Source organism: Opisthocomus hoazin, chromosome 1, assembly GCF_030867145.1.
Source record: "Opisthocomus hoazin isolate bOpiHoa1 chromosome 1, bOpiHoa1.hap1, whole genome shotgun sequence".
NCBI lineage: Eukaryota > Metazoa > Chordata > Aves > Opisthocomiformes > Opisthocomidae > Opisthocomus > Opisthocomus hoazin.
The window spans coordinates 25,991,089-26,006,306 of record NC_134414.1 but is presented as its reverse complement, the minus strand read 5'-3'; the positions used below and the strand labels follow the sequence as shown (position 1 = coordinate 26,006,306).

At 37.5% G+C, this 15,218-nt stretch overlaps 1 protein-coding gene across 3 annotated transcripts in view; it reads right to left on the bottom strand.

Annotated features, from left to right (window-relative positions):
* Positions 1–941: 941 nt before the first annotated feature.
* WASF3 (WASP family member 3) overlaps positions 942–15,218 on the bottom strand; it is an 86,158-nt gene continuing 71,881 nt past the window's right edge. For 2 of the 3 annotated variants that reach the window (XM_075419723.1, XM_075419715.1), the window contains 4 exons: positions 9,064–9,239; positions 6,185–6,448; positions 4,181–4,551; positions 942–3,472 (listed from right to left, as the gene is read on the bottom strand). In XM_075419723.1, the coding sequence (XP_075275838.1) occupies positions 3,315–3,472; positions 4,181–4,551; positions 6,185–6,448; positions 9,064–9,239 (969 nt within the window). In that variant the 3' untranslated portion in view covers positions 942–3,314. Of the gene's footprint in view, positions 3,473–4,180; positions 4,552–6,184; positions 6,449–7,302; positions 7,470–9,063; positions 9,240–15,218 lie in introns of all 3 variants that reach the window. The other variant, XM_075419731.1, reaches the window with a different exon arrangement.

Here is a 15,218-nt window from a genome sequence, read left to right as displayed (position 1 = left end):
CTGAATGAGCGTCAGTCCCAACTCCAACCCCAACTGATGAATGAGCAGTTACAAATGCTTTACTACGATAGCCTTTGAACCAAAACTGCAAGCTCATCTATTCAGTTTCTGTGCAGAATTGGTGTCTTTACTCTAAATTATCTGAATTAAGTTTAAATCAAAGATGGAAAATTTCAGTGAAAAAAGAACTGAGCACCAGAGAGACTAGAATTTTCACTTGAACAGATTAAAGATGAACTCATTTTCCCAGACAACAACCAAGCCTAAGACGCAGGAGTCTGTTTAACTTACAATTAGGCTACTATATTACACAACTGGTTTACTGTGTCAAACTGGGAAGAACTACGTAAACCAGACATGTAATACAGGAGTCTAACTGTAAATGAAACAGGTATGTTTGCAGTAGGCAGACATGGGTTTGCATTTTACAATATTGTGCTTGGTGTCATTAATCTACCAAGACTTTCTTATTTAAGAAAGTGGGAACGGGGGCTTGCTAATACAACTCTTACATTCTGTCCTGTTCCTCCTGGGAGCACAGCTGTTGTTCAATGGATTTCACAAAAAAAAAAAAAAAAAAAAAAATTAAAGCTACCTGTAGGGAAATTAATACCCATTTACACCAGCCAAGAACCTCAACCTAGAGCTTTTATCAAGCTGCAAAAGAACAAGTATGCACACACGTTAGGAGAAGCAGCAGTACCTTAAAGGACTCTGGTTTTGTAGAGTCCAGCCTCCATCCCAGTAAAATCGTGGCTCCTGGGATCACAAATACCATTTAGAAGCCTTACATTTTCATTTCCATTATTTACTGATAAGGGATAAAGATTAACAGCAAAATCTTACTGATCTAAGGAAAGAAAGACAGGCTCAAAAGTGAGATTTTATTCATATTTGTTATTCACAACCCAAAGTATGATAAAACTGATAAAAACAGCCTAGAATAATGTTAGTTTACATCACTAAATTCAATTCACATTTTATTACCAAAATATCAAAAGGAAAATGACAACATTGCAGGTTCAGAAAAACAGGCTGGCTACTATGACTGAAAAATCTATGCCATCTTAACTGGTCACAACTGTTTGCTTGTTTAATGTTTATTATTTAAAATTAACGTAAATTACAATATTTCAGACACGCTCCATTTCTGTGCTGGTAAAATATATCTTCTGTCATATCAAATTTCCGTAGATCGGAAAGAATGTTCTGCGGAGATATTTCACTTCAGCACGTATTAAAAGAATGCCGAGTACTCCCCCCCTATACTGGGATGTAACACTGCAGTCCCAGGTGCACTTTCAGCCTCCCCACGCAAAGAATCACTTGCGAGCCACTGCGCAAGCGCACCACGCTGATCAGAACAGACCATCCCTCAGCCCACCACCAGGCTACGGCCCGAATTCCGTCCTCTGCAGTGGACACACAGACCTCAGACTGCAGGACACAACCTAGAGCAGACTTCAGCTCCGTATTTTAAGGCAGAGACAACCCCAGCTCCAGCTGAAACGCAGCTGAGCACCTTCAGCTGCCTCCGCTCAGCAAGAGCTGCGGTTGCTCACCATTACGCAGAGACTGGCCGCACTTTGTGCGACAGATTTTAACACCAGCCTTGAGGCAGCACGTTACCACCCCACCATAAAGGCGGCCACCACAGACTGGAAAACCCTGCGGAGATTAAACAGCAATGAAGTAGCCAATAGTTTGCATGCAAACATTGTCTTAGACTGTTACACTCTCAGGACCTAAAACTGTTAATTGTGTAAACACAAGTTAGGTAATTAGCTTCCATTTCTCTTTTTATTTTACATACTTTTTTTTTTTTTTTTTTTAAAGAACAGACAGGGCCTCACAGGACAAAAGGAGCTTTACCAAATGTTGGACCTGGAATTCCACAGACTTCAGTACAAAGATTAAAACTGTAATCTGGTAAGGAAAGAACTCTTCCCCTGCTACGAGTACATTTTTAACAGCCTCATTAGGCAAAGCAGCAGCCTGACTCCTAGTCCAGAAGAAAGAAAAAACAAAACCAAAAAACATTTGAATACTGTACTGCGAAAAAAAAAGGAATTATTTTTAAAGAAAACAGGGACAGCACAGCAACAACTGTTCCTAGGGAAGGAGAAAACTAGTGTGTATATATATATGGCATAATACCTAAATGGCCATTAAAACTGTTTTAACTGCCTGTGTTTTACCAGTAGGACATACTGGGAAAGAAATACATTCAAAACAACAGTATTTCTGAGTAAACGTGCTACAGGAAACGGAAAATTATGTCATGACTATACATGCACAAATCAATAACAACAAAACTTATTCACAAACATTTATACCTGCAGGCATAAAGACCAAGTGTAATACTTGTGAAATGTATCCGATTGCTAGATCTGGACTGACAAAAGTTCCAATCTCTAGTACTAACAGAGTAACACTTCCACACTGCAATAACCATATGGCTTCAATCAGGTCTACTCTGAAGTCTTTGCATCTAGTTGAAGCTGATTGGTGTCACAAAACTGAAAAGCTCTACAGGTATTTTAACCTTCATTTGTTACACGGAGGTGCATCCCCTACCTGAGACCTCCCAGCACTCTGCCGAACTAGCAGAGTTCTTGAGCTGGTACTGTTACAAACTTCTCCAGTCTGCTCACAAAATGTTAATTTTGAATCACATGGATTCCTTCCTCAAAGCATACATTTCATCATCTGCTACATTTTTAAGATAAAAAAAAAGATTATATAAAATCAACTCTGTATGCAAACAAACCTAAGCCCAGAAGCAATTAAAAATACACTAAGGTGGGCATAATTAGTAACTAACAAAAAAGCTAAAAGTCATCTTTCCGGAACTCAACACTTCACTCAATCATATAGTTAACTGCCCTCAAAGACTAACAACCAGACCAATTCACAAGTACCTAAATTGCTTACATAATTAAAAGAATAACATGTAAAGTAAAAAAAATATATTTTATCCCTTCAAGATCAGGAAAGTAAAATAAAATGCTGGTTCTGTAACAGTGCAACAACTGCAGCATAATTTGCAGGCAGCACATGATTTGCTACATTTAGTGGCACTTAAGTATTATGCGGTAAATACTGAAAGTAAGACAAGTTTCTGATCTGCATAAGCATAATCACATCATTATTACCAGAGTTGCTAAGCTACAGCATTCTGAATAACACCAATTCGATTTTACCACTTCCATCGCTAGCCTTAATACACGTCAACGTCCCGCTTTACATCTGGCTACGAAAGCAATCACTGAAGCCAAGTACTTCATGAACTTGCCACTGGGCTTGGGCCAGGTTCAGTCTGACCAATCGTTCTCATCAAACTCTGAATCGTCATCAGAATCACTGTATTCCACGGCAATGCGCCTGGACAGGATGGTTGCCACATCGTTTCCAACAGGCTCTCGCTTTGCTTCTTGCTCACGTTGCTCCTGCACCTTTTTCAGCTGAATTCCTGTAGAGACAATTACTCTCAGACAAAGTTTTCTGCACAAGAGATTTTAAATTTCATGTTGTTATTGATGAGGTTTTTGTACTCTAACATATAGTCAGGAAGAAGAAGAAAAAAAAAAGAAACCATTGAGTTAGAGAGCCTCCCTGGGCAAGGAAGACAGACAGAAAAGGCAGACTGGAACCCACTCTCAGAGATGGAATACTTCTGGGTTTCCAACACTGCCAGCAATATGTTCACACTAAATATTCATGACTGTATGGGTCCTTTTGATCTGAAGATGGAAGTTTTCACAATTGTATTTGGAAATACCACTAGAACTACAGCTCCATATTGTAAGCAAAGTCAGGAACAGCCATTAGTAACTGTGTAATCAGTGGGCTGAAGGCAACTCGGTTGTTCTGAACAGAAGCAAAAATCCATGTACATCTACTGGCTACTACACATAACAAACACACAAGTACTGTCTTCCTTTTAGTATGTCCACACAAACACTAGAACCTGTTTGACAAAGCTGTATATCTTTAGGCATTAGGAAAAAAACCAAAGCCAAAGCTGATACCTGTTAGAATAGGTGCACAGTACCTGTGGTTAGTTAGTCCCTTAATGACATTCTGCCCAGCTGGGAACAGAAGCCACGAACTCCGATCACTGGAAAACACAGTGCTCTCATGGAAAAAAAGCAATGGCTGATGCTCAGTGTCCACTCACCCATGCGAATGGCAGCAAGAAGATCGCTCCGTGCATCACTGACGGGCGGCTGCGCTGGCTCGTGACGTTTTGCCTCAGTCGCCGGAGCAGTGTGCATTGGGGAGGAAGAGAGGGATGAACCCGGGGCAGGGGGGCCTGGGGGGGGAGGAGGAGGGCCGGGAGGAGGAGGAGCAGCGACAACAAGCCCACCAGGAGGAGGAGGATGAGTAGCTGCATACGTAGAGCCAGTCGCCAGTCCAGAATGGGAAGGTGGCGCGGGAAGCTGAAGGGGACTAACAAAGGCAGTTTGTGCTGAAGGAATCATGGGGGGCGGAGGAGGGGGGGGAGGACCTGTAGGGTTGTAATAATCCACCATCTGAGCTGGAAGCATCCTATATAAAACAGAAAAAAAACTATTCAATACATTGAAAATTAGGACTTAGAGAAGCATCACCCCTTAAACTACTCTCATCCAGCCTCAGCTAAAATAAAAATAAAAAGGAATTTAAACTGGTGAGTTAAATACGCAAGTGATTACAAACATGAATTGTCAAAGATTGATAATACATTGAGATTTAAGGCAGATGACAAAGTTAAGGGCAGTGTCCTTTCAGCACGCCATAAAGTGAGATTTTTTTATCTTAATACTCCTGCCTAGTTGGGTACGCAGCTGTATTTGCTACTAATATTCTCACAGAGTAGATCTTTAAGTACAATGCCTATGATGCAGGGACCAAGAAAACTGTAGACTACGCGTATCACTTCCATAGAAGACCAAGTCTTAAAACAAATACTAAGAGGTAATAAAAAAAGATAGACTCTGTGCAGGACAATGGCAAGCATGAATGGAAAGATTTACCCAAAGGTATATCATGCATCTCATGTGCTTCTTTAGTCAAGTTTATCGATTTAAATATTTTTAAATTAAATCAATACATTTCATTGATACTTTAAAAAGGAGAAGCAGGGAAGAGCTAATTTCTTTGTTGAAATGTCATTAAAGATTCTTAAGCAGAAAAATGGGAATTAATGTAAGAGTTATGAAGTAGGTAAAGAACTAGATATACGAGACAGGAGTTGACAGAAAGTTACTGATGACATTCACTGATACATGTCAATGTATGACAACTGTGATACACTGACAGTGGTCGTGTACCTGGGGACTAAGCACAAGTATTTCTGTTATAAACTGGAAATAATGGAGAAAATGCAGGTTGGAGCAGTCAATCATAGCACAACTGAGTCACCTACAGCACGATACATTCATGAATCAGGCAAATGCTATCCCAAGATGCATCAAATGAGGCTGAAAAACCTTGGCTTGCTTAGTTTAAAACAACACAGGCAAGAATGATTACAACTGTCCTGGGATTACAACCTCAAAGTTTAAGCTAAATTATTTAAGCAAAAGAACAAACAGGCACAGACTGGTCAGAAAACCAATGTTTTCCTGCTACTGGAGAGCCAGTACTCTGGAGCAAGCCTTGCTTCAGAACACATTCAGGCAAAGTGTCTACGCAGGAATTTGATAAATTCACGTACTGAATTATGGAGTTGTTTGTGACAGCAGGGAACTTGATTCTGTGTCTGAGGAGATCCCTTCCAATTCTGTCATAAGCTCCTTTAAAAAATCATTTTGGGGGTGTAACACAGACTGCCACATTAATCACATCCAGTGACACTTTTTCTGCACCTTTCCTGAAGTTTAAAATATTATTCAAATTACTCTGTAACTATTTTCCACTTTAAAGGAAAATGAACCCCTTTTAATACTGTATTAGGAACCCTTACTATTTTACAAGTATATTGATTTCACCACATTCATTATTTCTGCTTTCAGCATTCCATCATTTAAATTCAGTTCATAAATAGAAATGATACCATTTTTTTCCTGTCCTCACCAGGGAGATAACTAATGTATGTGGGCTCTTTTTGTGTGTATGCATTGTATGTTACAATGCTTATGAAAAACATGCATCCCTCTAGTTGTGTCAAGAATCCACTGGAATAAATAAGGAGTTTTACCCATATTCTGGTGGTACCACAGGTACTGAGCTATGCTGGCCATCTGAAGGCTGCGGTGGTGGTGGAGGTGGTTGCTGAGGTCTGTTTAAAGTAGCGTGTCGGACAGTGGTGGAAGGTGGTCTGTATTCATGCTCATGGCTTTGGGATGCTGCCATGTACTGTGGACCATCTCCTGTTCCATACGAAGGTACTGCTATCTGCTGATGGAGGGAATGATTCGGAGTAGCAGGATAAGAATAATCGGTAACGTCAGATGCATGGGACCTAAAATTAAAGTAAATGGATGCAGAAGAACAGATTATGTGAGTGTCACAGGATATTACCTAAATAGCTCACACAAAAAGCTAAAAAGAATGCAATCAGAACTAGCTTTCTTGCAACAGGACTCCCTGATTATCAAGCACTATTCCCTCGTAAGACCACAGAAAGCACAAGAACAAATGCAACAAATAAATCATGGCTCAGCTTAACACAACTTGAAAATAAATTAGTCTGACAAGTCAGCATAAATTTAATGTTTTCAATATTTCATCATACTAGCTGCATGGAGAATGTCCTCCTAAAATGCAGACTTTAAAAAAAGGCAAAAAAAATGTAGAGCTTTCTCCAGATTGCAGAGACTTTAGTAGCCAGAAGGAGGCACGTTGTTTTTGTCAATGATTTTGACAGTCCATTGTTTGAAATGACAACACTTCCCAGGCCCGCCTTAAGTGGGCAATGGCAGCAGAAAGAGGAAAGCAATACGGCAAGCGCTCCTAATTATGCAGAAGAATATATTTTACAAAAGCAGAGAAAATCAATTTCAAAAGTTAGAAAACGCTTTTTAGTTTGTTTGCACAATTAATTTTGCTGGAAAGGCTTAGAGAAACCAGGAAATGTAAATATTAGTTGAGCAGAGAGTTCATAAAGATACAAAGTCTAGGATGCTCTGTCAAATAAGCCCAAGAGAGGGAGCAAAAGGATCTCTTCATCCCATTACTGCAAATAGTTGTTTTAGTAATGAACGATCGTGCAGCCTGGCTTTTAGTGAACGCAGTAAACTGATGCACTTATCTGTAAGACTGGAAGCAAGGTAAGCAACAAAAAGCCAGGGCTTTGAGCAAAACAAAATGACAAACCCTTTGGGCATTTTGTCCTCTTTCATGCTTCCTGCCTGTTCCATTTTCTTTGCGTCACTCATGAACTCAATGCCCATTTTCCTTCTCTCCCACTCTTCTTTTCTTGTTCTTACTTTTCTCACATTAATTTGCTGGTTTCTGTTTGGATTCAGCTTGTGTTTCTCTCTCTAAAGTACAATAAGTATAACAAATACACTGTAAATTGCCACGGTCTGGACATTTGGGTGTCAACATTTAATGAGTAAGTCTTACACTCAGCAAACGAGAAGAAACATAAGCTTTTTTATTACTTTAGCATTAAAAAAGAATCATAATATAGCCAACACGCTTCTTTGGGACCTTATTTATATATAAAACACTGCCCATGCAGTAACTGTCAGCATAAAAATGTCTCTCAAACCAGTACTTACTTCTATACGCATGGGGATTTTTACAGCTTAGTTCCTACAGCTAAGGCTACCCCAGGATAAAAAATAGAAAGCCTTCTCTCTACCTCGCTACCGCTCACAAACTTCAGCCTTCACGCGTGTAAAACACAGATTTCAGGATTCAATCGCTGATATTTAATTCATTGAAATTTAGAATTCTTCACATATTATAAAATTTGAAAGGCTTATATAAAGTACAAGATACCTGTCATACCGCAACATCTATATCCAACATAATGATGCATCCTACAATTATTGCTTTAAAAATCCTACAGATTGCAAATATTACGGATACCTGCAAATAGGCAAATACATGTTGACATTGCTGGGAGATAAAAACAAATTTAACACATTAAAATGTGACTATTTCAACTTGGGAATCCAGGAAGCAACATGCTTAGGCAAAAAAAAAGACTCAAAATGTGTGAAAGGCAGAACTCTGAGATGACGAAAAAATCCCCATCTTGCACTTGACAGCTGAACACCAACGTCATTTTACCAGATAAACCTATGGAAAGCATCATCTTAATGAAGCATTACAGACTGCCAAACAGGAGATAATGTTTTGCATAGAAACTGTAAAAAAATATATTGGTGATTAAAGGATTTTAGACAGAGAGGAGGGGTCTGAATATATTATTGAAACAGCAGTAGCAATTTTCTTGAATTTTTTCGTTTTAATTACAAGATGATTACTCTTCACAAAGACCAAAACATTAGGTAAAGTTCTCCATAGATTTTTTTTTTTTTTTTTTTTTTTAAATTAATCTCCACTCGACAGCAGACTGAAGGTATCAGTCCACACTTTTGCAGTGGTGGCCGCTTCCCCAGCCTAGCCAGTCAACAATTTAAACACTAAATTGTCACGCACTTTTTCCATTAGATTCTATTTATTCCTAGCATTACTGCTAGCAATTAACTGTGTCAGACAGAGAAATAAAATAAGAGCGAAAATGCTCTAGTGAGCCCAGCCAAACCTAGACTTCTGCGCACACCAAAAGGAGGTGTAATCTGCTGAGAGCCAGATTTAAATGCTTTTGCAGCTACAACTACTCAAGATCAAATACAAAGTATACAGCAAACACATTTCACTACAGTGCATAATATAAGGATGACAAAATGCTCATCTGAAGCTGATGAATAATAATAAAAAAAAATCACTAATTACAGAATTTGTTACGTTATTTGTGCTTTAAAATACTTTCACACTTTAAAACATGCATCATATGTTTCACCCATTCTAACTATTCCCAGCCTGCAAAAACACCTAATTCTACTCAGTATTTCTGAACATACAACTGTGGTACAACAAACAGCTTTGCTGTAAACAGACCTAGTATCTGGGGACAGTGATCCCTCGGAAGATGCTCCATGGTACACACTTTGAGACAACCTGTTGTCAGGTCTAAGCTCTTTGTCATACGCCATCATATTCCACTCCTGGCGTCTGTTCCTGGCTTTTCTAACCTTTTTCACCTCACGGGTGGTGCCATCTATACGCTTTTGCTCCTAATGTTCAAACAAAAGAAATAAAGCATGCAAAGAGAGAAAAAAAGGAAAGGAAAAAAGCTGGTTAAAATGCAGTTAGAGTGCATGAAAACAAGACCAGATCTATAGACGAAGACAAGTCTTTCATAAAACTTCTCTGCACTGAAAATGAGAGTATCTCCTTAAGCTACGAACCTCATTAGCAGTAAGAATGCTGCTGTGCCCTTCTGCAGGATGCACATGTAAGTCATATCAACCTACTGTTCTTCCCAACAGACAGAAATGTAACTGAATTTAAAAGTCAGAAAGTTTAACAACAACTGACATCATTTGTCATTTAGTTAGACTGTCCTGAAGCACCTGTAATTTCCTTCTCCTTCAAATCAATCTTATGAGACTGTGTTAAAAATACTCAGGGTTATTTTGGCTATTCGTTAGGGTCACAATTGCCTGAGGCCTTGGGGAAGTATGGAAAAATTAGAAACACTTTCCTATTTCACAGTCTATGTGAAACATATTTTTTTTGTTTTAACTTTGTCTCCCTTCTTAGATCTGATCAACTACCAAAATTCCTCCTAGTTTTTCCCATCATTATTTCCCATTAGCTTATATAAAAATGAATGACAATAATCCTCTCTGCAATGTGTCAGTAATATTCAGGCCAGTAATATATTACAGCTTGGTAGCTTCAGGACAAATCAGTCCATTTAGTTTTTTAAAATCTTTGTATATAATATCATGCCCAATCAATGTCTGTGTTTATCTATCAGGAAGATCTCCTAGCAGTGGGACTCAATGCTTTCACACCTCTGAAATGTTGTCCTCACCTACCTCTGACTACTCAGTATGGCTATAAAAACCGTATCAGTGCTTCAGCAGAGAAATAAAAGAGTTTGCTCAATCAAATCTGAGAAGGATATTTGTGTGCTACTCCTTTTCTCAACATTTGAGGGTGTTAGATTTATTTTTTATAATCATCTCTAGAGTCCATATCTTACAATACTACTTCATAAACAGGTTAAACTTGTTTTACCTATTAATAAGTTGGTATTAGGCTTTTGGCTGCTAGAAAAATGGTTTCGCAAGAAAGAGTTATATTGATATCCTGAGAATGCAGTCATTCAACTGTATTTAGAGAAGAGTTCGGTAAAAAGCTGATATGCAAGCATTTTACTGTGGAATCTCCTTTCAAAGTAAGGGATAATAGTTGGAAAGCCAGTCTCGCCAAAAAGAAAGAGGGGAAAAAAAGGTACAGCACACAAACATAGGTATTTTACTCCGACTGTCAAACAGCACTGAGTAATTCTGAAATCATGTACTTGGCATTATCGAACTAACACAAAAAAACAACAAAAAAAAAAATCTGTCAAATGGCTTGCGTGCCCTTGTTTCAGATCTCTTGCTTGTTCATGCATGTCCCTACGGGAGACCTGATGATCCACCTCTGCTAACATTAAGAACGACAGAGAAAAGTCTTTTTGAAGTTCAACATCCGAATGTTCCGACAACACTTGCTCATTCCTGGCCCCTGCAGTGAGTAGATTTTTGATCTGATTCATGTTAAGTAAAGGTCATCCTCTTGGTTCTTAATTACTTCCTATAAAATCTTTTTTCTCCCAAAACTTCTTAGAATCACGCCCTTTTTTATCCAGGTTATGCAAGGCTTTACTTTCTCCTTTAATACCACTTCTTCACAGCCAAATTACCCAATACAGGAACTGGAGCAGAAGGGAGGCAGATTCAGTCATGACTTATTTTAAATATTTAAAGTTTTGCTAGTTGCCACGGTTGAATATATACTTGTTAAAGGCTTTACATCTGTCTTTTTCATTTGATTGCAGCAAAATTTAATTTGTTTTAATTTGTGACTTTTATATTGGTTCATTTATTAAGATTTTATTACTAAATCATGGTACATTTGAGAGGAAAGTGCAAGTAAGCCTTTTGGTTAACTGAAAATATGCTTTAGTTTTCTCACATAATAGTAACTCCCTCCTCCAAGGGTCACAACTAGTCTTTCTTGCAAGTTGCTGGATGTAGATATCCACCTTATGACCAATGTAGGATGCTGCTCAGAAGACAATCATTTTGATACCACTCCTGTACAATCAGGAGTGCTTACACGACTGCTTACATACAATCATGTATTTAAAAGTCTGGTTTTAAAGAGATTGCTCTGTTTTTTATGAAAAAGCTAAATATATACATATGTATAAATAAACAACATAAAATAAACATAAAGTGTAGTTTGTTTTTACTGGATCAGATTTCAGCTGGATAGGTTCTTCCACACCAGCATCTGTAAGTGCGCTAATGAATAAAAATGCTGGAACTCTTTTTACTCAAACAGTACTAAACCCTACCGGAACTGATTTTTGGATTAAGTATTCTATAAATACACCTCTTCAGCATTTAATTTCTTCCAAAACAGTGGGGCAGGCCAATTACTAGCAGCGGCCAAAACAATATATACCTCTAACTACATACATCTCTAACAGAGTAGTTTTAAGTTGTTCCAGTAGTACTTTTGTTACCTCGACAGACAATGGTGACAGCTCTAGTTTTAGTACCTAGGGTGATGACAACAGAGTTCTAGGGGAGCTGAAACCTTTCAAAATAACCACAGCCAGAAACATTTCTTGGGAAAGTTAAGCAATATTAAGAAGAGCTACTTCCTTTAACCGAGTGTAACAGAAGCGGTGGCAGACACAAGTGGATGCTGTAGGTTAAGCCAGAGAACAGGCACCTCATTCAGCTGGCAGCAGGAAGCAACTTCAGCAAACACAACAAACACATTAGAGCCATCAAAGAGGGTTAAGTTAATTTGAAGTTTGATATTTGCATCAAGAGTTGGCAAACGATATTTCAAGCATCTTAATAAAGAATTAGTGGTAGTAACAGAAAGTAGCTTCAGCAAGTATTTGCAATACTTTCAAAAAACTGGAAGCGTGAGCCTAGAGTATTTTCCTGACTTCACAAATTTACAAGATCCTATCAATCATAAGTCATCAAGAATGATTTTTGAAATACAAGCCCTTCAAATTCAAAGATTCCCATTTAAGTAACTAATCATTCCTCAGAAAAAAACGGGGAACAATAAAAAACAAAGTAGAACAACTTTCCTTTGGTTAACTAACAGTTAATAACCGCTCTACAAAGTCATTCAATTCGGAGTATTACTGCTATATGCAAAAGTCAAAACTAACTTCATTGACTTCTTAGGCACCGAACTACCGGAAGCTCGATAGTAAAAAAAAGAAAAACAGAGGCTACACCACAGATTTTAAATGTGAAGAATTACCTTTTTTTTTTTTTAGAAAAATTTCACCTGAAAGAGCCAAATCAGAAAAAGCCTGTGTTAGATTTCTTCAGTTAAACTGAATACAGAAACAATAAATATCTATAATATTTGAAGGCAGGAAAATGAAACTCCTCACAAGCCTTCTGCTGCAACAGCTCAAGCATCTAAGGCAAATTACCAAAATAATACTGGAAAACCGATTCTCTGGTGCAAGGAGTGCTCTCAGGCTTCACTTGCCACCTGAAAAATTGAGGTTAAAAACCAGCTGTATTTGGTCAGCTAAGTAGGACTGCTTTTGCATGTCTAGCTCACAATCCGCTGAACAATACGTATTATCTGTTTCACCTGCACAGTTTCTCAACACTTCTATATGCTGTGCTTCCACAGAGGAAAAACTGCTTACGGAATTCTCACTTAGTAGATTCAAAATACAATTTCAGCCACAAAATTGCTAATAGATGCTCTAGATTAATTCCTCGTCACTGCTATCATAAGGACCAGAACAAAAGAAAACTAGAGTCTGTTAAGCAACCTGTGGAACAAACTGTGCCTGTGAGACATCGCACCCAAGCCCTCCAGCTCTGTAAAGGTTCCAGATGATAAACAGCTCATTTGCACACCAGCTTCTGGAAAGCTAAAAACCAAATTTCTTCCTGTCACAAAGTGATACCTATCCATGCAAACTCAAATCTATGCTGCTTTCTTCTTAGCAGGTCTTGTTATATATTTAATCAAATCGAATAGCACTTCAGGTAGAATTTATCAAGGGGTGTTTCTGTGATGTGTGGCTATAATCCTACAAGATTGGAATTCAGCATATTTTATATCTGGCTTGTAGACTGTACAAAGACAATTAAAATCTACAAAAAAGATACCATGGATGGAAATAAGTGAGATGTATTGTCTAAAATGTAGTCTCAAAGGAAGTTTATATATGAAGTGATGTTGTAAAAGTCTCTCTAAAGCTATCAAAAATTTTTCCGCTATAAATTTTTTAAAAAGTTTTTGTATTTTTTCCTTTTTTAATATTAAATAACTATGAAAAATTAGCAGTTTATAGTTTCTTTTTATCCCCTCTCTAGTGAAAAGATCTAAATTTGAAGGGAAGAAGGTGGGAGGAAAAAAAAAACACAAAGAGTGCAATTATCCCTATATACTTTTCATAAAGAAATACTGAGTGAAATTTAAAAAAAAAAACAACTAAACTAGAGAATGAAAGCTTCTTTAATTATTTTCAGTCTTTTAATAAGCTCTGTGATTTATACTGAGAACATAGTGGGATTATAACTTTGCATATACATTGGTGTACAGTTACACAAGTATTTTCCAATATTCTGCTTTAGATAGTAACTTCTACTGAAAATGTTTACTCACCTTTTCCAACTCTATTTAATATTTCAATACAGAGATAACTGTCAAAACGGAAAACATCTGACTCATACTCTTACCAGGAAGATCTGATTTATTTCTTCCAGAACTTTTAAAATCATGAATTCACAAAATGTTTTAGTTAAACCAAGTCTTCAAGTTTTGTTTAAAAATGTTGTAGTCAGAAAGTTTTGTCTAGCAACAGGAACAAGGAATCAATAGAATTTTATAAAAACAGAACAGTAAAGCTTCCCAGCCATGACCTACAATTTGATTTCTCAGAAGCTACCATATATATTAGCATATATATATACATGTATTATACTCTTCATGTATATACACAAATATACATTAGCATGTATATTCATGTATTAGACATGTACATATACATCTGTATAATACTTGTGTGTATATATGCTGATGTATTATGATACCTGCTTATATATATGTATGCTAATATATGACATATATGCATATATGTACATACACACGTATATGCGTACTGAAAACTAAGTAGCTTCCTTCTATTTCCTCTCAGCAGTCTGTGCATCTTGTTTGGATTCCTTTTTTTCTAAACCCCTCATCACTCACTGAACCAGTCTGAAGGGCACCTTCTGCCATATAAGACACACAGTCATTGCTTCAAACTTTCCTTTTTTTTTTTTTTCCCCCCAGAATTATCTTCAAAAATCTTAAAGCTCTCATGTGATAAAAAAAATCACTGCAAAGAAGCTGCAGAAGTAGCAACTAATTTATTCACTCAAAACTAGTATCCACTAAGAAAATCTTGATTGCATCAGAATACATATCTGGGATCAAAGTGCTGAAGAGACTCCAGAAGGACGGAAGACACTTTTCTATGAAAAAGCCTTTTTCTGTTGGCTTTAAACTTGGAGGAAACAAAGAATATTACTCCTAAAATTAATCTTCTCTTGTTGCTGAACGACAGAATAATTTTGCTGTGCATTAACATCTTACTAACTTGTAACAGGTGTAGACAAGTGAAGAGTTACTATGAAGGAATTAAAAAACCGAACAAAATATTTATTTCTGGATAAGCTCATGTTTTGCTACAGGAGTTGATGCTGCTGAATAAAGAACTACGAAAACAAAGGAAACCATAATTCAAATTCCTTTTTTGTTTGCCCGCCCCCCCCTTAATCACAGCGTCTTTTTCCAAAGCACAACAGGGCCATTTTGCTGAGCACTAGTAAGCAAACATTGGCAAAGGATTAAAGAAAGTATCTTGGAAGATAACTACAGTACTCCTAAAATTCAATTTGCCAACTTCTTAAAATAGACAGTATGAGCTATAAGAACTGAACCAACTG